This window comes from Bombina bombina, chromosome 6 (genome assembly GCF_027579735.1).
Source record: "Bombina bombina isolate aBomBom1 chromosome 6, aBomBom1.pri, whole genome shotgun sequence".
Classification (NCBI taxonomy): domain Eukaryota; kingdom Metazoa; phylum Chordata; class Amphibia; order Anura; family Bombinatoridae; genus Bombina; species Bombina bombina.
This window is the reverse complement of record NC_069504.1, coordinates 422,880,116-422,905,565: the sequence shown is the minus strand read 5'-3', so window position 1 is coordinate 422,905,565 and position 25,450 is coordinate 422,880,116. Positions and strand designations below refer to the sequence as shown.

The 25,450-nt window shown below is 37.9% G+C and overlaps 1 protein-coding gene across 2 annotated transcripts in view; it reads left to right on the top strand.

The window, feature by feature from the left end:
- ARHGAP26 (Rho GTPase activating protein 26) overlaps positions 1–25,450 on the top strand; it is a 1,495,203-nt gene that overhangs the window by 1,220,917 nt on the left and 248,836 nt on the right. For both annotated transcript variants that reach the window (XM_053717161.1, XM_053717160.1), the window contains exon 20: positions 23,303–23,462. In XM_053717161.1, the coding sequence (XP_053573136.1) occupies positions 23,303–23,462 (160 nt within the window). The remainder of the gene's footprint in view (positions 1–23,302; positions 23,463–25,450) is intronic.

The window sequence follows — 25,450 nt, the reverse complement described above, 5'->3', positions numbered from 1 at the left end:
CATTAGACTCAGAACAGCCTTTTAAGCTTTAATTGGCCCAGCCTACTTTGTGCAGTTTTACCTGGTGCTCTTAAAGGGACATATCAAATTTTTCTCACATGCTTTTTTTAAAAACTTATTTACATCTTGTTATTTCTAAACTTGGAAAACACTAAGCTTAAAAACTTGTCATAGATAATGGCGTACACCTCCAGATAGATACCACTCTACTATGCCTCTTTTACCTTAGATAAGAAACATTATGTTATAGTGTAAAGAGACCTACAAATGTAACAACACAGTTATTAATACATCCTACTTCTCATCTATCAATTATAGAAAGCAGGCATAATCTACTTTGTCATTAAGGCCTAGTGGAAGCCTTGTTTTCAGCACAAAAATCCACCTTGCTTCCTTTTAAAGTAAAATTTTGTCCACTTCACCCCCTCTATTGTTCAAATCTCCCTTATCAATGGCAATAAATTTTAAAGAACAGGGATCTCCTGCATGATACTTTTTAAAGTGTCTTGCAACATTGGTATCTCTTTTATAATATATGTCATCTCTATGTTCCTGAATCCTATCTTTGAGTACACGTTTGGTTTTCCCTACATAGAAACGGGGGCACCCACATTGTAGCAGATATACCACCCCTACCGAATCACAGTTAAAAAAATACCTAATGTCGTATTCTCTACTCCCATTACCGGAGAACCTATGGCTCCTTTCCATATAGGGGCAGTATACACACTTCCCACATGGAAAGCTTCCTTTAATACCCCTATTCTTCCTAAGCCAGTCTGCTGACGAGGGACTTTTCACAAAATTACTTCTCACCAGTTTATTTTTCAAATTTGGGGCCCTCTTGGCTGTGAGGAGGGGGTAATCTCCCACTACCTCTTTAACTTTATCATTTAATTGTAGAATATGCCAATTCTTTTTGAGTGTATATCTTCAGTTGTTCCATTGATCATTAAATGTTGTTATGAATCTTATTTGCTTACTGGTATCTTTTTGCTTACTTTTGTAAATTATGTCATCCCTACTATTATTTCTGGCTCTAGCATACGCTTTGTTTACACATTTTTTTGAGTATCCTCTCCTAATGAACCTATCCTTCATTGCATGCTCATCAAATTTATTTAGTGATGAGCAATTTCATCTCAACCTTAGAAATTGACCAACAGGGATCCCTTTAACTAGTGACTGTGGCTGGGCACTACTTGCTTCCAAAATGCTATTGGTGGCATTTGCTTTTCTATAATTCTCTGTGACTATCGATACCCCTTCTTTTTTAATTTTTATATCTAAGAAGGCTAGTTCTTTTTTGTCATCTTCAGAGAATAGCTACCATCCCACAGCATTAAAATATCGTCCACATATCTTATCCATAGTAGGACCGAGGACTCAAATGTTTCACTATGTACATCAAAGATTTCGTGTTCCCATGCTCCTAAGTGGAGACACACATATGTGGGGACACAAACTGCCCCCATTGCTGTGCCTCTCAGTTGCTTATAGAATTTTCCATCAAAAGTGAAAATGTTATTTTGAAGTATAAATTCCAATAGCTCACATATTAGATCTGTATGTTTCTGAAAACTTGGGCCTCTTGTCTCCAAAAAGGATCTTATTGCTCCCAAACCCACTGCATGAGGGATGGAGGAATACAGACCTTCTACATCAAGAGATACAAGAAGAGTATTCTCATAGACAGTGATTCCATCAAGTTTTTTCAATAAGTCACCAGTATCTTTTACATAAGAGGGGAGGCTGGTGAGGAAAGGCCGCAGAAAGTAATCCACAAATTGTCCTAGATTCTCTGTACAACTACCAATACTAGAGACAATAGGTCTCCCTGGTGGCTTAGTCATGCTCTTATGAATTTTAGGAATAGTGTAGAACACCAGCACTTTTGGAAACTCTGGATAGAGGAACCTAAATTCTCGTAAGGAGATAAGTCCCTCCCTCTTAGCTTCACTTAGTATTTTAAACAAGTTTGATTGTATTAACTTTGTTGGATTACTACTTAATCTTACATATTGTTCCGGTACTCCTAATTGCCTTTTAACCTCAAAAACATAACTTGCTTCATCCATAAGGACCAGGTTCCCACCCTTGTCTGCTGGCTTTATAATGACATTGGTGGCTTTAGTTAGTTCATTGAGGGCCTTTCTTTCTTCCCATGTCAGATTATCCCCTGTTCCAGAAAAATCAGAAAGTTTTTCAATATCTTTCTCTACTGCTTTAACAAACAAATTGATATCTGGAACTTGGGACAAAATGGGCATAAAAGAAGATTTTATCTTTAAAGGGGTGGACAGGTTTGGGGAATTCTCAAGGTCTAGATCTTCACCCCTTAATGATTGCAAAATGTCAAGGGTTTCCTTGTCTTCCTTTGTTAAGGAGTTGACATCTAACTCCATTTTTCTCATTTTTTTGGGTCAAGACCAATTTCCTAGCAAATAAATATAGATCCTTAGTGACCTTAAATTTATCTACATGGTTAGTGGGGCTAAAAGAAAGACCTTTCTTGAGGAAATTTGTGTGAGCCAGATTAAGCCTAAAAGAAGAAATGTTAATAATCTGAAACTCATCTCACCTATATTCTCCTAATATCCCCTTCGATATCTCCTTCTTGTCCTCCCCCTGTTCATTTGCCACTGTTCTGGAAAGTAATCTCTCCTCCATCTTTGTTGTCTCGTTTGGTACCTCATTTCGTCTATAGACGAATTTGCTGAGGTTCCTCCTTCTCTTTCTGCCTCCTCTCCTCCTCCTCCCTCCCCCATTATGTCCCTCTGAAAATGTATCCTTTTCCTACTCCCTTCTGCATCTGTATCTGATGCATCAGTTCCTGAATCATAAGACCCCTTTTGAGATTTATAAACATATACTTTCTTTTGTTTATAGTCATCTTGGTCCCCATGTTTTAGATTTAATTTCTGTTTGCAATTTAGAGATAATATTTTTTGTCTCCTCATTCAATTTACTGAAATTAAGATCATTCTCAAAGTTGTTAACTGTTGTTAGTGCTGAATCAACCTCTATTTTTAATTTTTCTAATCTTTTATCATTTCTTTTAACCATCATTTCCATAAGTTCTAAGGAAACACTTGTTAGCTTATTATTCCACTCCTCTAAAAAAGTATCAGAGTCCTCATCCTCTTTGGTGTTAGGCCCTGGATCGAGGTGCAAACGCAAAATTGTTAAGGCTAGAGTTTTCAGCTCTGATCTTAATTTGTCTACCCAAAACATATTTATATTTTTGAAAAGCAGTATAAACATTTGATTCATCAGTCTGCTGACGAGGGACTGGCTTAGGAAGAATAGGGGTATTAAAGGAAGCTTTCTATGTGGGAAGTGTGTATACTGCCACTATATGCAAAGGAGCCATAGGTTCTCTGGTAATGGGAGTAGAGAATACGACATTAGGTATTTTTTTAACAGTGATTCGGTAGGGGTGGTATATCTGCTATACTGTGGGTGCCCCCGTTTCTATGTAGGGAAAACCAAACGTGTACTCAAAGATAGGATTCAGGAACATAGAGATGACATCCTATATTATAAAAGGCCAAGTGTGTTTGTCTGAAGCCGTCATGCGCAGTAGAGACTGCGCGAGGACAAACACACCTGGCCTTCAGCTGCAGAGTAGTGCGCACTGCGGAAGCTTCCTGGAGGGGGCGTGGCCGGCATCAGGCGTGCCGTGATGGGGCGTGGCCGGCGGACGTGACGGCCGTGGCGAGGGGGCGTGACCAGCGGGTGTGACGAGGGGGCGTGGCCACACGGGAGCGCGCGGGAGGGGCGTGGCCGGCGGGAGAGACCCAGAGGAAGGAAAGAATTTAGAAAGAAAGCGAGCAGAAGAGGGGGGAAGAGCAAAAGAGGGAGAGAGAGCGCAAGAGAGTGGGAGAGAAAGAGGGGGAGAGAGAGGGGGGGAGAGAGCTCAAAAGAGAGGGGGGAGAGAGAGCTTAAAAGAGAGGTGGGAGAGAGAGCGCAAAAGAGGGGGAGAGAGCGCAAGAGATGGGGAGAGAGAGCGCACAAGAGAGGGGGAGAGAGCGTGCAAAAGAGAGGGGGGAGAGAGAGCGCAAAAGAGAGGGGGGAAAGTTTAAAAGAGAGCGCAAAAGAGGGGGGAGAGAGCGCAAAAGAGTGAGAGAGAGAGCAAAAGAGGGAGAGAGAGAGCGCAAAAGAGAAGGGGAGACAGAGTGCAAAAGAGGGAGAGAGAGCGCAAAAAAGAGGGGGAGAGAGTGCAAAAAAGAGAGGGAGAGAGCGCAAGGGGGAGACAGCACAAAAGAGAGGGGGAGAGAGCGCAAAAAAGAGGGGGAGAGAGCGCAAAAAAGAGGGGGGAGAGGGCGCAAAAGAGTGGGGGGAGAGAGAGAGAGCTCAAAAGAGAGGGGGGAGAGAGAGCTCAAAAGAGAGGGGGGAGAGAGAGAGTTTAAAAGAGAGGGGGAGAGAGTGTGCAAAAGAGAGGGGGAGAGAGCGCAAAAGAGGTGAAGAGAGAGCGCAAAAGAGAGGGGGGGAGAGAGAGCAAAAGAGAGGGGAAGAGAGAGCAAAAGAGAGGGGAGAGAGAGAGCAAAAGAGGGGGAGAGAGCAAAATAGGGGAGAGAGAGAGCAAAAGAGGCCGGGAGAGAGCATATGAGGGGGGGAAGAGAGAGAGCGAGCAAAAGAGGTGAGAGAGAGAGCAAAAGAGGGGGGAGAGAGAGCACAAGAGGGGAGAGAGAGAGCAAAAAAGGGGAGAGAGAGAGAGAGCAAAAGAGGGGGGAGAGTGCAAAATAAGGGGGAGAGAGAGAACTCAAAAGAGAGGGGGGGAGAGAGAGAGAGCGCAAAAGAGAGGGGGGAGAGAGAGGGAGCAAGGGTTGGAACCGTGGTACCTAAAAAATTGGCCCGTGTACACGGGCTTTAGGACTAGTATACTATAAAAGAGATACCAATGTCGCGAGACACTTTAAAAATATCATGCAGGAGATCCCTGTTCTTTAAAATGTACTGCCATTGATAAGGGAGATTTGAACAATAGAGGGGGTGAAGTGGACAAAATTTTACTTCAAAAGGAAGCAAGGTGGAATTTTGTGCTGAAAACAAGGCTTCCACTAGGCCTTAATGACAAAGTAGATTATGCCTGCTTTCTATAATTGATAGATGAGAAGTAGGATATATTATTAACTGTGTTGTTACATTTGTAGGTCTCTTTACACTATAACATAATGTTTCTTATCTAAGGTAAAAGAGGCATAGTAGAGTGGTATCTATCTGGAGGTGTACGCCATTATCTATGACAAGTTTTTTAGCTTAGTGTTTTCCAAGTTTAGAAATAACAAGATGTAAATAAGTTTTTAAAAAAAGCATGTGAGAAAAATTTGATATGTCCCTTTAAGAGCACCAGGTAAAACTGCACAAAGTAGGCTGGGCCAATTAAAGCTTAAAAGGCTGTTCTGAGTCTAATGGATTACTGCCCTGATGAAGCCCCAGTGTGAGCCTGCCTTAGGGGTAAAACACATATGCTGTTGGCAATAAGGCTTTTTCTATCATGCTGCTGTACAGATTGAGTCTGGACACTTTCTATATGCAATACCCCCTGTACATTGGATTCATATGAGCCGCTGAGACTGAGTATGGTGATTAAGTGTAAATCTTGCTTGGATGCTGGTGTAAATATTAATACCGGGACTGTCTTGGAATCGGTTTGCACGGTTTTAGCACCCTGCTGGGAGATGGCCTTTTGAGAGAGAAGAGGTTCATGTGTCTATTCACCTCTCACTGAGTAGTGCTGTTTGCATACAAGGCAGGTGTGTGTACGTTTGCACCGGAGCTCTTTACAAGCGGTCCAGTGACGTCAGAGATGTAGGAGGGCTTAACAGATTAATTCAAACTACTCGTGTGTGTACGAGCTCCCGTGAAAGGGAGTCCCAGGAGGGGAATACAAGCCGCTTCCACCGCTCAGGTCACGTACAGTATTGACTTTGCTAGCTCTCATACAAGTCCGGTTTAAACCTAGAGTGCGGTGTGAACCGCGGTTATTCACCGGAAAGAGTGGGCACCTAAGTTATGAACTGTGCATATAATAGCTTAATATATATCATCTAACCTGGACGCTTTTTCACCAGCAACTACTTTGTCTTTACATATGGGACTTTCTGTACCACATTGTTTGTTTTAGAGGTTTCCTGTAACAGCTCATAATAGATTGTAACAATAGGTGTTTTAATGTGAAAGATTAGTTATCCTATTTGTATCCTATCATACAGATATGTAAGAATTGGGTTTGCATGTACTTTTTATAGAATATGTGGCAAAGAGGCTTCTTTGGTTTCTTATATAATAAATTTGTTTTTTTATAAATAAATATATGGTTCTTAATTAGGCTGACCATACGTCCCATTTTGAAAGGGACAGTACCGTTATTTTATGTTTCTTCCCCTGTCCCGTTGTTTCTTTAATAATATTCATTTTGTCCCGTTTTGAGGGTTATCAGACCGTGCGGCCAGTGCAAGTGTCATGTTTTAGCACACACACCACTTACTAAACATTTTTAAACTCCATGCCGGCGGGGAGGGCAGTTTTTTTAACTGCAGGGTTGGGTGGCCATGCCCACATGGTCCACAGCACCACGTCTATGGTGCCCGCCATTAGGGGCGTGATCATTGAAAGCAAGTGACAGCAGGTCAGACTCAGCTGAGGAGAGAGACTAGTCACGAGAGGGAAGTTAGAACTACTAGCTAGTGCCTAGTAAGGACAGGAGTCGGACTAGATCTGTCATCATCTGATGTGATGATCATCTGCCTCTGCCATCATCTGAATTAGCGGCTGACCATCATCAGAGAGATAATTCTTGCCATCTTCTTGTGTCACAGTGTGAACATACAAACAGACGCCTAGATTTAGAGTTTTGCGTTAGAAGGGGTGCGTTAGCTACGCATGCTTTTTTCCCCCCGCACCTTTTAAACAACGCTGGTATTTAGAGTTCTCAGAAGGGCTGCGTTAGGCTCCAAAAAGGGAGCGTAGAGCATAATTTACCGCCACTTCAACTCTAAATACCAGTGGTGCTTACGGACGCGGCCAGCTTCAAAAACATGCTCGTGCACGATTCCCCCATAGAAAACAATGGGGAAGTTTTAGCTGAAAAAAAACCTAACACCTGCAAAAAAGCAGCGTTCAGCTCCTAACGCAGCCCCATTGTTTCCTATGGGGAAACACTTCCTAAGTCTGCATCTAACACCCTAACATGTACTAGAATGTGAGCTCAATCTGATTGGCTGATTGGATCAGCCAATCCGATTGAACTTGAATCTGATTGGCTGATTCAATCAGCCAATCAGATTTTTCCTACCTTAATTCCGATTGGCTGATAGAATCCTATCAGCCAATCGGAATTCGAGGGACGCCATCTTGGATGACGTCCCTTAAAGGAACCTTCATTCGGACTTAGGACGTCGTTAGAAGAGGATGGATCCGCGTCGGCTGCTTCAAGATGGTCCCGCTCCGCGCCGGATGGAAGAAGATAGAAGATGCCCCCTGGATGAAGATGTCTACCGGTCCGGATGCCCTCTTCTTGCCGGATAGGATGAAGACTTCGGACCCTCTTCTGGACCTCTTCTTGCCGGTTAGGATGAAGACTTCGGACCCTCTTCTGGACGAATCGGTGATACCCGGCATGGTGAAGATAAGGTAGGAAGATCTTCAGGGGCTTAGTGTTAGGTTTTTTAAGGGGTGTTTGGGTTAGATTAGGGGTATGTGGGTGGTGGGTTGTAATGTTGGGGGGGGGGGTATTGTATGTTTATTTAAATGCAAAAGAGCTGTTTTCTTTGGGGCATGCCCCGCAAAAGGCCCTTTTAAGGGCTGGTAAGGTAAAAGAGCTTTAAAATTTTTATTTTAGAATAGGGTAGGGCATTTTTTTATTTTGGGGGCTTTGTTATTTTTTTAGGGGGCTTAGAGTAGGTGTACTTCGTTTAAAATTCTTGTAATCTTTTTTTATTTTTTGTAATTTAGTGTTTGTTTTTTTTGTAATTTATTGTTTTTTGTTTTTTTTGTAATTTAGTTAAGTTGATTTAATTGCAGATAATTGTAGATAGTTTATTTAATTAATTTATTGATAGTGTAGTGTTAGGTTTAATTGTAACTTAGGTTAGGATTTATTTTACAGGTAATTTTGTAATTATTTTAACTAGGTAACTATTAAATAGTTATTAACTATTTAATAGCTATTGTACCTGGTTAAAATAAATACAAAGTAGCCTATAAAATAAATATAAATCCTAAAATAGCTACAATATAATTATTATTTATATTGTAGCTATATTAGGGTTTATTTAACAAGTAAGTATTTAGCTTTAAAGAGGAATAATTTATTTAATAAGAATTATTTTATTTTGTTAGAATAAAATTATATTTAACTTAGGGGGGTGTTAGTGTTAGGGTTAGACTTAGCTTTAGGGGTTAATACATTTATTAGAGTAGCGGCGAGGTCCGGTCGGCAGATTAGGGGTTAATACTTGAAGTTAGGTGTCGGCGATATTAGGGAGGGCAGATTAGGGGTTAATACTATTTATTATAGGGTTTTTGAGGTGGGAGTGAGGCGGATTAGGGGTTAATACATTTATTATAGCAGCGGTGAGGTCCGGTCGGCAGATTAGGGGTTAATAATTGTAGGTAGGTAGCGGCGACGTTGGGGGGGGGCAGATTAGGGGGTAATAAATATTATGTAGGGGTCGGCGATGTTAGGGGCAGCAGATTAGGGGTACATAGGGATAATGTAGGTTGCGGCGGTGTGCGGTCGGCAGATTAGGGGTTAAAAAAAATTAATAGAGTGGCGGCGATGTGGGGGGGCCTCTGTTTAGGGGTACATAGGTAGTTTATGGGTGTTAGTGTACTTTAGAGCTCAGTAGTTAAGAGCTTTATGAACCGGCATTAGCCCAGAAAGCTCTTAACTCCTGGCTTTTTTCTGCGGCTGGAGTCTTGTCGTTAGATTTCTAACGCTCACTTCAGCCAAGACTCTAAATACCGGCGTTAGAATGATCCCATTGAAAAGATAGGATACAATATTGGCATAGGGGGATCTGCGGTATGGAAAAGTCGCGGCTGGAAAGTGAGCGTTAAACCCTTTCCTGACTGACTCTAAATACCAGCGAGCGCTGGTTTGGACAGCTAACGCAGAACTCTAAATCTAGGCGATAGTGATCAAGTAGATCAACTGTCTAAGTTCTGCAAGAATTGTGCACGACCAAGGTAAGACCAGTGTCTGTGCCTGTTAATCAATTAAATTGTCATTAATTATGCTTATTATGCTGCTGCAGTGCTGGTTGTACAGACGTTATAAATAATGGTTATCATTATCAAGTAACTATTTCCATATTTTTCTCAGTTCTTCCACCATGTAACAATGATCTTGGGCAACTCAGTTAAAAAAAATCTACAACTACTAATCCAGATCTTTAAACCAAATGCCTGTTCAGAGGCTACACTTTTACCCTTTAAAATCAGTCAATATGGGGGAATTTGCGTTGACAACATAGAGGATAATTTAAATTTTGAAAACATTGAGTTAAGGGCATGTGATTAAAAAATATACACATGTCACATTCCTATTTAGATCATGGGAACATTGTGAAAAACAGTGGATTGGTATTTAGATGTTATAGCTCTACGTCTACCTAAAAAAAATTATATGAGTTCTGTCACTGAAGGATAATTGTTGGCACAATAGTTTATATTCATGTCATAAAAGTTAACTTTTGTTAAAATCTTACTTTTTTTTCCTATGAATAAAGAATATTAACCCCGTCCCGTTTTTGACATCTCAATGTCCCGTTTTTGTCTCAAGGAAATATGGTCAGCCTATTCTTAATACAAAAGAGTGCTGAATTCCCTTTCTTTTATAAGAAGGAGTAATATATCCTTCTTAGCTACTTCTTTATAATTGTCATAAATAATATATCATTACTAGATTGTACATTTAACTTTGTTTATATATATATATATATATATATATATATTATTTTTTATTATTTTTTATAAAATAAATACAAGTATTGAAATAGTAGCATTGGTAGTTCATTGTGATACTTTCTATGCACACAGATTTTTTTTTCCTTTTGTTAAATAGTTAAATATATCATGTAGATATTTAACACCCTTAATAACTAGATGACATATTAACTATATGAAGTTTTAATCGAAGATCTTACAGTATCTAGAGATTTAAATTAATTATGTCCTGAATATTCCATGAATGGGAAATGTATGAGCTGTTCCAAATTTGTTTGTTATAACAGAAATTTGGAGAGAAAAGAACTCCAGTTAATGTAAAATACAGATTTAGTGCAATTTGCAATAGCATGGAAGCCGGCCAAAAACCCGGCAAAAAATATACATTGAAATGGAAAAGTGGTCATTTGTTTTATAAATAACAGCACTAATAAAATCTACAGTCATATGAGCCAGTAAAATAAGTGACTAGTTGAAAATAAATATTATTTTTTTTTTAATCCAAAGTGAATCAATGTGTCTACAAAAATATAGTAAATTAAATGCCAGTTTACCTTTCAGGTAACAAATATATATAATTATATACGTATATTTATATGTTTAGAAATTGTTAATAGTAACAAAATCTAGGCCCCCAGATTAATTTTCCAGTTAGCCGTTTTTAGCAATACCATTAACTGGAAATGTAATTAAGAAAAATAAGATTTATACTTAAAGGGACATGAAACTCAAAATATATATTTCATCATTCAGATAGAGAATACAATTTTAAACAACTTTTACAATTTTCCTTATAGTATCTAATTTGCTTAATTCCTTTGCTATCCTTGTTATCCTTGCTATTCCTTTGTTAAAGAAGCAGCAATGCACTCCTGGGAGCTAGATAACACATTGAGTGAGCCAATAACATGAACCAAATATGTGCAGCCACCAATCAGCAGCTCCTGAGCCTACCTAGGTATTCTTTTTAATAAGAAGATACGAAGAGAACAAAACAACTTATATAATATAAGTAAATTGGAATGTTGCTTAAAATCACATGCTATCTGAACTGTGAAAGAAACTATTTGGGTTTCACGTCCCTTTAACAATAAATCAATATCCTAATAGTTAAACGGATATAATAGTGCATTCAGAAAATGCACTAGTGGGGCCTAGCTGAACACATCTTTAAGCTAATGGCAAGAAGCACATGTGTAGCTAGCTCACAGTAGTGCATTGCTACTACTCAGCCTTTCTGGGTATGCTTTTCAACAAAGAATAACAAAGATAATTAAGCATATTTGATAATAGAGTAAATTGAAAGTCTTTTAAAATACCATGCTCTATCTAAACAATATAAGTTTTATTTTGACCTTTATGCCCCTTTGAGAATATAACATTTGTTTTCAATCAGTGTGATAAACTGTCTTGGGCCTTCTTGGAGTAAGAAACAAAATCATAAAGATGTCTTTAATGTGTCTTTTCTCTCCTACATATATTCATATATAGGATGTTTGTGCCATACACACAGACTTGAGAGATCTTACAGCACCCAGTGTATTAAAACATTTGGAGTAACCATGAATTATTCTTCATTTTAAAAGGAAATACATTTCCTCAAATCATATGCAAAGAGAACGGCGGAGTAAAGACATATTGGCAAAGAAGCTTTGATTGCTTTATGGCTTATGATTCTTTTACTTTACATATGAAATACAGACGATTGGATAATGGAAATACAGTAACTGACTACAGACGAGCTTGACACATTTAGTTCTGGTAGTTCTTAGAGAGAGCCTCAGTCTGCTAATAGTTGATGGACTACACTAGCAAGGGTGGAACCTCCTACACCCATGGACTTGCTTTTTAGCTTTTCTTGGAAAACTTGACCTTAGACTTCCATTATTCAGTCAGGTCCTAGAATGGTAGTACTGAGTGTATGCATCCTTAGGATTATTTCCCCCCATGTAAATATATTTCTAACGTATTTTGGATATGATCAGACGTGTTATATAAAAGGTGGGTCTATTATCTAAGGTTCTGGGGTTATTAAATGACCCTGCATTCATGTATCTGTCCCTTACTTTTCTCCACCTCTCTTAATTTTAGTCAGAAAGCTCCTCTTTATTGGAATAATTGCTTCTTGTCTTCACTGTGTAAATACAATGTAGAGGTTGATGAACGTTCATAACATATATCTTGCTCATGTAAAGTTTCCTTATATAGAAGTATATATTTTTTCTGATATTAGTAGCATTTCTGAAATATGTTTACTTTTACTTCAAGTGTTAAAGAAATGTCATTGTGGCTCATTTTATGAGAAGGTTGATACCCAAACACCTCAGCTTTTATAGTAAATGTGAATTACTTCTACCTTGGGGCTAGGAACCTAACCACTGTGAATCAGAGGAAGTGGAGGAAGATCTGCATATACACAGTTACATGCAGTGACCAGAATTAAATGTAGATTTCCTTTAAGTATTCTCAAAGGAAAAGGGTGACGTACAGCCAAACAACTCAGTAAAAGAGCCAATCATTGAAGAAACATCCCCAGTCATTCTGCTCTCTATAACCATAGAAGCCTTACAATTGACTGATTTCTCTGAATCAGTAGCAGAAACACAAGAATCACAAATGTTTAGCTGCAATTCTGCTGCAAATTCAGTCCTTCCAATAGAACAATTGCTATGTCTACTTGTTAAGCTTGCTCTTTACCATATGGGAATCTACAGCAATGAACACTTAAAAATGCTGGCCAATGCTTTACTGAGGCCTCAAAGCTAAATGTCATGCCAAAGCAGTGTTATCATTTTGCCCTTGAGCTCAGCTTTCATGCTTTACAGAGATATCTCTAAGAACTTGTTACTGCTTATTCATTACATTATTGAGCATGAACAGTGCCACAAGCTTGAAGTGTCTATATTTGTAAAGAATTGTGTGGCACGTGTGTGGGAAAGCTGGAATAAAGGGAGAACAGAAGAACAACAGATAACTACAGTAGCTGCAGGAAATCCTGGCCTACCCTATGTGTTTCTGTATGAATGGGATACAAATCGATGATCTATGTAGCCTGGGCACAAAAAAAGTTCATATTTCTTACTGGCATATACACGTTTTAAATGACTGCTCTAATTGTTACTGGCACAATTGCTGTACAAAAGAAGTTATATCACTGGTTTGTGTGTATACTACTCTCAACCAAAAGGTAACAACTCAGGTAATGTGTTACAGACAGCCAAAGGGTGCATATCACTGGTAGCCAAATAAGGTTAAAACCACTGCTTTGTATGTATTACTAGCCAAGGGGATAAAATCACTGGTCAGTTGGGAAAAATATATATATGATGTTTTTTAGTTTGGTGTTGTCCAGCTAGTAACCCTATGAACATTTCATCCATCACATCATGTGATCAAAAACAAAATTACTGTGAACGGAGAACAGTAGAGAAAAGTACAGATGCAAACACTGATTCATAAACCCAAAGTCAAAGATAAGGAGAGTAGCACACAACAGAAGGTTCCTAAGTCATGCAGATCGGATAAATAGCCTCAGATGGATACAGAAAGTTATAAAGATCTTGTGTACAGTAATGTTGGGGAAAAAAATCTACACTGTTGTGGAGCTTTATGCAAACACACAGCAAAACTGCCAACTGTACTGTGGGTATTGACGTCTGGATAATCAAGCTCAAGATATTTTCCATTTAAGAGACCTGTTCATTTTCTGTAAAAGGATGTATAGAATAATTTAAGTTTTCAGCAAAGGAGCTAGAAAAAAATGCAGCTGAGGCCGTGGTTAAGATATGGGGTGGAAGTTCAAAGTCAAACATCTGTTTGTTTGTTTTTCTGCTTTTTTTTAATGTACAGTGTTTTTATAACACCCAGTTTAATCTAATAGTTGTTTATTTACTGCTTTAACACTACATTTTTATGCACTGCTTACCCCCCCCCCCAAATATTGATCCATATTCCAAAAAAAAAGTTTTCACTGGCACCAGAATGTATTTAGAATGTTTGCAGTCTCTTGGAGAATTGTCTTCTATAGAGGACCAATAAGAATACTAATTTTATCATCCCATAAAAGCATTCATCTTTGTCTTGCTATGCTCTCTTTCTTCTGCTAGTAGCAAAAAATAAGGAAAGAAAAAAAGAAAATAACTGTTTCATCTGACAGTTGGTATTGTAGTTTTTCCTTCCTCTTTCTCGTTTTTTTTATGTTAAGTACATAGATTAGAAAGGCAAAAAGGTCAGCTGTTCTGTATTTATTGGAGAACTAGTAAATGTCCCAAGCTATTGGTTCTAACACACATGCAGTTGCTTAGTTTACCTTTTGGAAAATATGACAGTTGAAAACACCATCTACCACAACCATATATTTTACAGAATAGTTTTAAAGGGACATTAAACACTTTGAGATGGTAATATAAAATGATAAATTGTATATATAAAACAACTCTGCAATATACTTTCATTATTTATTTTGTCCTCTTTGCCTGTAATTCCATTCTGAAATTGTGAGCTTTTCAGTTCCTGTTAGAAATGGAAGTGCAGAACACTGTTCTATTCCACACAGTCATTGGCTACACACTCTAGTGACCTATTTATAACTGTCTCTAATTGGCCACAGCAGAGAAGGTAACACAAGTTACAACATGGCAGCTCCCATTGTTTTATAGACACTAAAATGTTACACTTTCTTTCATGTAATTAGCAAGAGTCCATGAGCTAGTGACGTATGGGATATACATTCCTACCAGGAGGGGCAAAGTTTCCCAAACCTCAAAATGCCTATAAATACACCCCTCACCACACCCACAAATCAGTTTTACAAACTTTGCCTCCTATGGAGGTGGTGAAGTAAGTTTGTGCTAGATTCTACGTTGATATGCGCTCCGCAGCAGGTTGGAGCCCGGTTTTCCTCTCAGCGTGCAGTGAATGTCAGAGGGATGTGAGGAGAGTATTGCCTATTTGAATTCAATGATCTCCTTCTACGGGGTCTATTTCATAGGTTCTCTGTTATCGGTCGTAGAGATTCATCTCTTACCTCCCTTTTCAGATCGACGATATACTCTTATTTATATACCATTACCTCTGCTGATTTTTGTTTCAGTACTGGTTTGGCTTTCTACAACATGTAGATGAGTGTCCTGGGGTAAGTAAGTCTTATTTTCTGTGACACTCTAAGCTATGGTTGGGCACTTTTTTATAAAGTTCTAAATATATGTATTCAAACATTTATTTGCCTTGACTCAGGATGTTCAACATTCCTTATTTCAGACAGTCAGTTTCATATTTGGGATAATGCATATGAATAAATCAATTTTTTTCTTACCTTAAAATTTGACTTTTTCCCTGTGGGCTGTTAGGCTCGCGGGGGCTGAAAATGCTTCATTTTATTGCGTCATTCTTGGCGCTGACTTTTTTGGCGCAAACATTTTTTTTCTGTTTCCGCCGTCATTTTTCCCATTCCTGAAACTGTCATTTAAGGAATTTGATCAATTTTGCTTTATATGTTGTTTTTTCTATTACATATTGCAAGATGTCCCACGTTGAAACTGAGTCAGAAGATACTTCTGGAAAATCGCTGCCTGGTGCTGGAGCTACCAAAGCTAAGTGTATCTGCTGTAAACTTATGGTATCTGTTCCTCCAGCTGCTGTTTGTACTGTTTGTCATGACAAACTTGTTAATGCAGATAATATTTCCTTTAGTACTGTTACATTACCTGTTGCTGTTCCGTCAACATCTAATACTCAGAGTGTTCCTGATAACATAAGAGATTTTGTTTCTAAATCCATTAAGAAGGCTATGTCTGTTATTCCTCCTTCTAGTAAACGTAAAAAGTCTTTTAAAACTTCTCATTTTTCAGATGAATTTTTAAATGAACATCATCATTCTGATTCTGATAATGGTTTTTCTGGTTCAGAGGATTCTGTCTCAGAGGTTGATGCTGATAAATCTTCATATTTATTTAAAATGGAATTTATTCGTTCTTTACTTAAAGAAGTCCCAATTGCATTAGAAATTGAGGATTCTGGTCCTCTTGATACTAAATCTAAACGTTTAGATAAGGTTTTTAAATCTCCTGTAGTTATTCCAGAAGTTTTTCCTGTCCCTAGTGCTATTTCTGAAGTAATTTCCAGGGAATGGAATAATTTGGGTAATTCATTTACTCCTTCTAAACGTTTTAAGCAATTATATCCTGTGCCATCTGACAGATTAGAGTTTTGGGACAAAATCCCTAAGGTTGATGGGGCTGTCTCTACTCTTGCTAAGCGTACTACTATTCCTACGGCAGATGGTACTTCCTTTAAGGATCCTTTAGAAAAGCTTACTTTTGTTCAGGTAATCTTCTTAGACCTGCTATATCTTTAGCGGATGTTGCTGCAGCTTCAACTTTTTGGTTAGAAGCTTTAGCGCAACAAGTAACAGATCATAATTCTCATAGCATTATTATTCTTCTTCAACATGCTAATAATTTTATTTGTGATGCCATCTTTGATATCATTAGAGTTGATGTCAGGTATATGTCTCTAGCTATTTTAGCAAGAAGAGCTTTATGGCTTAAAACATGGAATGCTGATATGTCTTCTAAGTCTACTCTGCTTTCCCTTTCTTTCCAGGGTAATAAATTGTTTGGTTCTCAGTTGGATTCTATTATCTCAACTGTTACTGGAGGGAAAGGAACTTTTTTACCACAGGATAAAAAATCTAAAGGTAAATTTAGGTCTAATAATCGTTTTCGTTCCTTTCGTCACAACAAGGAACAAAAACCTGATCCTTCATCCTCAGGATCGGTATCAGTTTGGAAACCATCTCCAGTCTGGAATAAATCCAAGCCTTTTAGAAAATCAAAGCCAGCTCCTAAGTCCACATGAAGGTGCGGCCCTCATTCCAGCTCAGCTGGTAGGGGGCAGATTACGTTTTTTCAAAGAAATTTGGATCAATTCCGTTCACAATCTTTGGATTCAGAACATTGTTTCAGAAGGGTACAGAATTGGCTTCAAGATAAGGCCTCCTGCAAAGAGATTTTTTATTTCCCGTGTCCCAGTAAACCCAGCGAAGGCTCAAGCATTTCTGAAATGTGTTTCAGATCTAGAGTTGGCTGGAGTAATTATGCCAGTTCCAGTTCTGGAACAGGGACTGGGGTTTTATTCAAATCTCTTCATTGTACCAAAGAAGGAGAATTCCTTCAGACCAGTTCTGGATCTAAAAATATTGAATCGTTATGTAAGGATACCAACATTCAAAATGGTAACTGTAAGGACTATCCTGCCTTTTGTTCAGCAAGGGCATTATATGTCTACAATAGATTTACAGGATGCATATCTGCATATTCCGATTCATCCAGATCACTATCAGTTTCTGAGATTCTCTTTCCTAGACAAGCATTACCAGTTTGTGGCTCTGCCGTTTGGCCTAGCTACAGCTCCAAGAATTTTTACGAAGGTTCTCTGTGCCCTTCTGTCTGTAATCAGAGAACAGGGTATTGTGGTATTTCCTTATTTGGACGATATCTTGGTACTTGCTCAGTCTTCACATTTAGCAGAATCTCATACGAGTCGACTTGTGTTGTTTCTTCAACATCATGGTTGGAGGATCAATTTACCTAAAAGTTCATTGATTCCTCAGACACAGGTAACCTTTTTAGGTTTCCAGATAGATTCAGTGTCCATGACTCTATCTTTGACAGACTAGAGACGTCTAAAATTGATATCAGCTTGTCGAAACCTTCAGTCACAATCATTCCCTTCGGTAGCCTTATGCATGGAAATTCTAGGTCTTATGACTGCTGCATCGGACGCGATCCCCTTTGCTCGTTTTCACATGCGGCCTCTTCAGCTCTGTATGCTGAACCAGTGGTGCAGGGATTACACAAAAATATCTCAATTAATATCTTTAAAACCGATTGTTCGACACTCTCTGACGTGGTGGACAGATCACCATCGTTTAGTTCAGGGGGCTTCTTTTGTTCTTCCGACCTGGACTCTAATTTCAACAGATGCAAGTCTTACAGGTTGGGGAGCTGTGTGGGGGTCTCTGACAGCACAAGGGGTTTGGGAATCTCACGAGGTGAGATTACCGATCAATATTTTGGAACTCCGTGCAATTTTCAGAGCTCTTCAGTCTTGGCCTCTTCTAAAGAGAGAATCGTTCATTTGTTTTCAGACAGACAATGTCACAACTGTGGCATACATCAATCATCAAGGAGGGACTCACAGTCCTCTGGCCATGAAAGAAGTATCTCGAATTCTGGTATGGGTGGAATCCAGCTCCTGTCTAGTTTCTGCGGTTCATATCCTAGGTATAGACAATTGGGAAGCGGATTATCTCAGTCGCCAAACGTTACATCCGGGCGAATGGTCTCTTCACCCAGAGGTATTTCTTCAGATTGATCAAATGTGGGGACTTCCAGAAATAGATTTGATGGCCTCTCATTTAAACAAGAAACTTCCCAGGTATCTGTCCAGATCCAGGGATCCTCAAGCGGTAGCAGTGGATGCATTGTCACTTCCTTGGAAGTATCATCCTGCCTATATCTTTCCGCCTCTAGTTCTTCTTCCAAGAGTAATCTCCAAGATTCTGAAGGAATGCTCGTTTGTTCTGCTGGTAGCTCCAGCATGGCCTCACAGGTTTTGGTATGCGGATCTTGTCCGGATGGCCTCTTGCCAACCGTGGACTCTTCCGTTAAGGCCAGACCTTCTGTCGCAAGGTCCTTTTTTCCATCAGGATCTCAAATCCTTAAATTTAAAGGTATGGAGATTGAACGCTTGATTCTTAGTCAAAGAGGTTTCTCTGACTCTGTGATTAATACTATGTTACAGGCTCGTAAATCTGTATCTAGGGAGATATATTATAGAGTCTGGAAGACTTATATTTCTTGGTGTCTTTCTCATCATTTTTCCTGGCATTCTTTTAGAATTCCGAGAATTTTACAGTTTCTTCAGGATGGTTTGGATAAAGGTTTGTCTGCAAGTTCCTTGAAAGGACAAATCTCTGCTCTTTCTGTTCTTTTTCACAGAAAGATTGCTAATCTTCCTGATATTCATTGTTTTGTACAAGCTTTGGTTAGTATAAAACCTGTCATTAAGTCAATTTCTCCTCCTTGGAGTTTGAATTTGGTTCTGAGGGCTCTTCAAGCTCCTCCGTTTGAACCTATGCATTCATTGGACATTAAATTACTTTCTTGGAAAGTTTTGTTCCTTTTGGCCATCTCTTCTGCCAGAAGAGTTTCTGAATTATCTGCTCTTTCTTGTGAGTCTCCTTTTCTGATTTTTCACCAGGATAAGGCGGTGTTGCGAACTTCTTTTAAATTTTTACCTAAGGTTGTGAATTCCAACAACATTAGTAGAGAAATTGTGGTTCCTTCATTATGTCCTAATCCTAAGAATTCTAAGGAGAAATCATTGCATTCTTTGGATGTAGTTAGAGCTTTGAAATATTATGTTGAAGCTACTAAGAATTTCCGTAAGACTTCTAGTCTATTTGTTATCTTTTCTGGTTCTAGGAAAGGTCAGAAGGCCTCTGCCATTTCTTTGGCATCTTGGTTGAAATCTTTAATTCATCATGCTTATGTCGAGTCGGGTAAAACTCCGCCTCAAAGGATTACAGCTCATTCTACTAGGTCAGTTTCTACTTCCTGGGCGTTTAGGAATGAAGCTTCGGTTGATCAGATTTGCAAAGCAGCAACTTGGTCTTCTTTGCATACTTTTACTAAATTCTGCCATTTTGATGTGTTTTCTTCTTCTGAAGCTGTCTTTGGTAGAAAAGTACTTCAGGCAGCTGTTTCAGTTTGAATCTTCTGCTTATATTTTCAGTTTTTTTCTTTATAAGATTTAAACTTTATTTTTGGGTGTGGATTTTTTTCAGCGGAATTGGCTGTCTTTATTTTATCCCTCCCTCTCTAGTGACTCTTGCGTGGAAGATCCACATCTTGGGTAGTCATTATCCCATACGTCACTAGCTCATGGACTCTTGCTAATTACATGAAAGAAAACATAATTTATGTAAGAACTTACCTGATAAATTCATTTCTTTCATATTAGCAAGAGTCCATGAGGCCCACCCTTTTTTGTGGTGGTTATGATTTTTTTGTCTAAAGCACAATTATTCTAATTCCTTATATTTATGCTTCACACTTTTTTTCTTATCACCCCACTTCTTGGCTATTCGTTAAACTGATTGTGGGTGTGGTGAGGGGTGTATTTATAGGCATTTTGAGGTTTGGGAAACTTTGCCCCTCCTGGTAGGAATGTATATCCCATACGTCACTAGCTCATGGACTCTTGCTAATATGAAAGAAATGAATTTATCAGGTAAGTTCTTACATAAATTATGTTTTTTTCTCACTATTTAAACAACTAATGAAACTTTAAAAAATAAATCTACATGTTAATCATGGACTAATCTTTTCTTTGAATGCATCATTCTATCTAGCATGTATTTAGTGTTTAATGTCCCTTTAAGCTTAAAGAAAATTAAAATGTCAGTAACATAACTTTTTTTATATAACCATAGCCCTTGATTAGTACATGAGGGGCTTAAATGGATGCTTTATTTTTATTTTATTTTTAACTTAGAGAGCCAGTAAGCAAATATTATATATACTACCTATGAAATAAATATATTATTATTCTTTATTTATAGTTATTATTATTATTGGTTATTTGTAGAGCGCCAACAGATTCCGCAGCGCTAAATTTATAAAGCGCCAAACATTAAAGGGGTCTTAATATTATCAAATAGATCAAATATGTCCTTCAATACATGTTCAGAGTCTGTTGCTAGTCAGATTGCCAATATATGGTCTTTCTTAAAGCACATTTCTGCAATCAATATGGGAAATATTGTATAACTATAATAAATACAAATAAGCAGGATCAACTGGGATCAAGATTAATATCTATTGTTTGTTAGTTTGTGTAAAATATTCCAGCAGCAATGCACAGTGTTCCAAAAGGCAGAGATATAGATTAGCCTGTGGCTTTGTTTTGCAATGGCGGGAATAAGGGCTTTTGCTAGTAACTGTTTGCTGTCATTTTAAAGCTAAACAAAAACTAAAAACTGTGGAAGAACTTTGTAAAAGTTTATATTTTTTTATTTTGTGTTTTAAACCACTGTAAATTTCAAGACACACACACAGATATGTGAAAATATGTTATGTGCTTAAATGACTTGCTAGCCATTGCATGGTTATGTGCATTTTTCTATTTAAGTACATTGCTCTCATTTTTTACACTCAGGTAAGGTATCAACTTTTGCTTGTTTTTTTTTATCTTGATTTCTTGAATGTATATAGATTATCAACAAGACATAGATGCAGAGAAAATATATAGATCTAAATTGTGCACATCCATTATATTCTCCTAACTACAATCATCAGTTGGTTAAAATAAATACCATAAAAACATACATGTAGTTAATGATGAACTGCTTTCAGTTAGGTAAAGTACACTTATCAGCTTAGATGATTAAAGTCTATATCATAATGTAGATTTTAGCTTGTAGAGTTTTGTTATTCATACCAGATGTTAAAGGATTATAATGATGCTATAAATAAAGGGACAGTAAACACCTTGTACTTACACGTCATTTCAGTTGTGTTGCTATAGAATAACACATCACCAGTTATTTTTCAATAGACAAACTCCACCCACCATTTGCCTTATTTAGAGGAGCCAATCAGGGCTTTAGTCTGCAGACAACAAGGCTAGGCATGGTCATAAAGTTAGTATAAAATACATTGTTTTGCACTTTTGTGCCAGATATGTAGCAGATATGTAGCCTTAAAAAGTCATCGAGGTGCATTTCAAAGTCTCAAAATTATAAATTGTTTCCTTTTTAGATTAAATTAATTAATAAATAAATATAGATAAATTAATTGAAAAGGGAGCAAAATAAACAATAAAAATATATTGCAAAGTTGTTTCATTATGCATAACTAAACATTTGATATACAAATCTCAAGGTGTAGCAATTTATTATTGCACAAATGTGGGCATGTATATGTGGGCTTGCAAAGGAGCTAAACATATCATTTGTCTACCACTGGTGGCTGGTGGGTACACATGCATATTCTGCTCCTGATTGGCTCACTGTTCATTTCATTATCAGTTGAATTGTTCCATTGGTGCAGAAGACACACAGGTTTTTTGTATGTAATATAATGTTATAATATAATGCAGTGTCATAAACAGAAATTCAGACATGCCTGCAAATTTTTGTTTCTTCATAGTCTTGTGATGAAAAAAAAAATAGTTTATGTGCACACATACATGAGCATCACACTAGTGTGCTATGCTTTGATACAGCTGCAATATAGATTGCCTTTTAAAACATGTTTCTCTGACCCTTTAATCAGAGGTGTAACTAGAACGACAGGGCCCAGGTGCAAGAATCTAAGAAGGGCTCCCCCACCCCCCCCAAAAAATAGTGAATTTGATAAATATCTTTTTTTTTTTATTTATTTTTTTACATTTAACACAGAAAAAAATGAGATCAGATTACATGTCTACAAAAGGAGGTACCCTGTGCCCAGAGTCTGTGAGATGGTCTGACCCCCTATTACTGTATATAGTGACACTGTTTAACCCACCAGTACTGTATATAGTGAGTCAGTGACACAGTCTGTAATCTGCCGGTGAGATGGCTGGCCTGCCCCTACCTGCCCCAGTACTTTATAGAGTGACCCCAGTAGTCTGTGACATGGTTCAGCCCCCCCCGTACTGTATATAGTGGTACTGTATAGTGACACTGTTTACCCCCCGCCCCCCCCCCCATGCTGTAGTAGCAAGGTCTGTAATTTGCTGGTTCCACAAACATGCACACGCACACACACACACACACATACATGCATAAATACAGAAACAGTCACACACACACACACACACACATAAACACCAATGGGTAAAACAGAAACACTAACCCCTGTAGTCAGAGACACTAGTGAAGCATCATGTCACACTCACATGATATCAGTGCAGGCAGTGGCAGGTCAACGGTTTTTATTGTTAAAAAAATATATATATATATATATTTTTTTTTTAAGCTGGGCCCCCACCCTTGGGTGCCCAGTCGCAATTGCGCCCTGTGCACTCCCTGTAGTTTTGTCCCTGCCTTTAATCATAAAAATGATTTTAAACAAGTGGATTTTATATTCTGGGACAGTTAATAGCTGTGTTATTGTATCTAGTAGACACACAGATGCCAATACATTTTGAAAGAATTGTAATCAAGCAACTACACAATGTAACAACCTAAAAGGATTTATGTTTTTTTTCTGTTATATGCTTTGCCATAAAGTAGTTTTATTGTGTTTTCTTTTCCAGTGTTTTTATGCTGTTGTTTTTTATGTTTTGTTTCTTACAGAAGAGAAAAGAAACAGTGTAAATTCTAGTGCTGAATCTGTCAGTTCATCCAATGCAAATAGCTCCGTTAACTCCAGCTGTGCTGCGCGTTCAAATATGAACAATCTAAACTCAAGTGACCCTGACCTGGAAGTGATTAAAATGAGCAGGCCAAACTCACTGTAAGTATTAATGCATTTATTAAATGCTGAGACACTTTGCCCCTCCATAGAAGTGGTTTATTGCTGACGTAAGAACAGTTATTTATCTTGCTGAGTATATTAAAAAGATTTAATTAGTAAATTATTCATTTCAGACATACTGTCTTTTCTTTTATTTCCATTTATTTTGCTAAGGCTTGTTATAAAGTAAACTTTCAGTTTATTTATTATGCGGTATATGTGAGCTAGTTTTACATTCAATAGGTTATTTTCTTTCTAGAACTGAATACTTCTATGAAGCCATTAGGTTTTGTTTTTTTACTATTTATGCATTGCATATTTTAGTTTAACTGTAATGGAAACTTGATTATAAAATAATTTATGTACTCATGCCAGTAAGGATTATTAGTAATATACATACATAGACATACTTGCTGCAAGAAGTGAACAATGCATTTATGTTAAGGTTTTTTATTGGGTTTATGTGCATATATATGTTTCATTTAGTATCATTATTTTATTTAAGCATTGCTTACTAGTTTTTTGTTTGTGTGTAATACATGTTTTCATTGTATTAGATGATTTAGCTTTTATGGAGTAGCTATAGATTGTTTACTACATTAGCTATATAGAGGAATAGCATTTAAAATGGTAGTTACAACGTATATTACAAACGGGTACATTTCTGTTCTGAATAGGTCTTCAATGTTAGCACAATATTATATAAAACTGAAACTATCTACTGGAGTTTAAAATGAATTAACAGCAAAATGCTAAATGTTATACTGATCATTCACGTAAATAAAACCCTAAACTGTTAAATAAATCGATGGAAAGAGGCATCTTACTATAGAGGACTATGCAGCATAAATGTTAACTAAATTGAATACTTCTTGTATATATAATTTATATCCTTTACTATTATTGTTATGCATATATATAAACTTTAACATGTTTTTTGCTTTTCTATAACTTTGAGGACCATTGCCGTAATATATTTTCTTTCAAATAACACAGTGAGTCCACAGATCATCATAATTACTGTTGGGAATATCACTCCTGACCAGCAGGAGGAAGCAAAGAGCACCACAGAAAAAGCTGTTAAGTATAACTTCCCAACCCACAAACCCCAGTCATTCTCTTTGCTGCGTTGCAAGGAGGTGGTAAAGTTCGGTGTCTGAATTCTTCAATCAAGATTTTATTATTTTTGAGCAGAGCAGGCTTGCTCTGTTTTTTTCCTGGGGTTTAGCCGTAGTCCATGTCAGTCTCTTCAGTAGAGCAGTGGTGGCTTTAAAGCATTTTGGAACTTGTGGGGTATAATCCTCACTGCGCCTCCCAAACAGTTGTTGCTGCCGTATTTTTAAAAGCCTAAGTAGGTTTATTCAGTCTTTTTTTGTTTTCCACGAGTCTATGTGAGGAAGGTGCCTCTTAAACCAGGTGAGCTGTCCTGCTGTCAGGCAGTTTTGAGATTCAGGTAAGTGCCTAATTTTATTTTCTTGGGGTCAGGAGAACATGGCACTTTTTGCAGTTAAGTCTGTATGGGATGTTTTTGTTGTACAATCCTATTTGGGTTTAATAGGATTAAGATGGGCAGTTATTTTTCATTCCGATAAGGTGGTCCTGCGTACTGCCTTAGGTTTCCTTCCTAAAGTGGTTTCGGATAGGAATATTAATCAAGAAATCTTTGTTCTTCTTTGTGTCCTAACCCATCTTCTTATAAAGAGCGTTTGTTGCACAACCTGGATGTGGTTCGTGCTTTGAAATATTATTTACAGGCGACTAAGGATTTTCGCCAGTCTTATTCCTTGTTTGTTGTTTTCTCTGGGAAACGTAAGGGTCAGAAAGCTACGACTACTTCGCTTTCCTTTTGGCTGAAGAGTATGATTCATTTTGCATATGAGACTGCTGGACAGCAACCTCCTAAGAAAATCACAGCTCATTCCACAAGGGCTGTTTCTTCTTCCTGGGCCTTCAAAAATTAAGTTTCTGTGGAACAGATTTGCAAGGCT